Raw genomic sequence first — 1,283 nt, 5'->3', positions numbered from 1 at the left:
TACTACTTAAGAATATAAACTTTCATATTAAGTTACCATCTAAACACGTCAATGAGTTATAGCTCAAATGACATAGTTTCTCCATACTCATTTAAGAGGTTGCGGGTTCGAATATTCTTATATTCGGTAAAAAAAAAAGAAGATGAAATTACTTAATGTATGAATGTAGGTAAACATAATCAGAATGTACCAGCAGCTAGAGTATTTCAGAGAATACCAAAGACGTGTGAGTGGGGTGATAGGAGCAACAGGGACAAAAGCACTGGTCAACCAAGCACTGGTTCTCATAACCGTTGGAGGCAATGATTTTGTTAACAACTACTACTTGGTTCCCTATTCTGCAAGATCTCGCCAGTATCCACTTCCTCAATATGTCAAGTACCTTATCTCCGAGTACCAGAAGCTTTTGCAGAGACTCTATGATTTGGGAGCCCGGAGAGTTCTTGTGACAGGGACGGGTCCATTGGGTTGTGTTCCTTCGGAATTGGCACAGCGTGGTAGAAATGGTCAATGTGCCACTGATCTGCAACGTGCTGCTTCCTTGTTCAACCCTCAACTTGAATCCATGCTTCAACAACTCAATCGCAAACTCGGAAGGGATGTTTTCATTGCTGTTAATACTGCACAAATGCATAATAACTTCGTTAGCAACCCCGCCCAATTTGGTAATTCTTTCTTCATAACTAGTTGGAAACTCGCGTGCATATATTTGCACGTGAAGTTGATAGTTGAGAGTCGTTACACAATGATTCTTATCTATCAACTTCACATGAAACTAATTATACGTAAGTTTCTAATATATATATATATATAGGTAAAAATTCATCTATAGTTAATTTTACGTGAAGTTAATAGTTGAAAATAATTAAATAATTTGACTAAATTTTTATTTAAAGACTTTTAATTATTAATTTCACGTGAATTTGATTGTATGTGAGTTTTCAATATGTATATATATAAAATATCTTTAACTATTATAAGTAATTTAATGCTATTGTGGGAACACTATGGTTTTCTTTTTTTAACTAGAAATAGATATTTTATTCATTAGAAACAATGAACATAATTAGTCTAAAAAATACAATAAGGTTGTCTAATCATTTGAGCTTCTCTCGTAGTTTCTTAAAAACAATCATTTTAAATGTAACTATATTGTGAATAGTTCATGACATTCCTTGTCTTTCAAATAATTTAATGATATTGTATAGATATTTTTTTTATACCAAAAATAATAGATATTTTATTCATTAGAAATAATAAATATAACAAAAATTCTTAGTGGC

The 1,283-nt window shown here is 32.0% G+C and overlaps 1 protein-coding gene across 1 annotated transcript in view; it reads left to right on the top strand.

The window, feature by feature from the left end:
- The window catches only part of LOC107621806 (GDSL esterase/lipase At5g18430), a 3,500-nt gene that overhangs the window by 1,158 nt on the left and 1,059 nt on the right, over window positions 1–1,283 (top strand). Inside the window, exon 3 of the mRNA XM_016323802.2 lies at window positions 170–665. Within this exon, the coding sequence (XP_016179288.1) occupies window positions 170–665 (496 nt within the window). The remainder of the gene's footprint in view (window positions 1–169; window positions 666–1,283) is intronic.

Source organism: Arachis ipaensis, chromosome B10 (genome assembly GCF_000816755.2).
Source record: "Arachis ipaensis cultivar K30076 chromosome B10, Araip1.1, whole genome shotgun sequence".
NCBI classification, from domain to species: Eukaryota; Viridiplantae; Streptophyta; class Magnoliopsida; order Fabales; family Fabaceae; genus Arachis; species Arachis ipaensis.
This window is presented reverse-complemented; position numbering and strand designations above follow the sequence as displayed.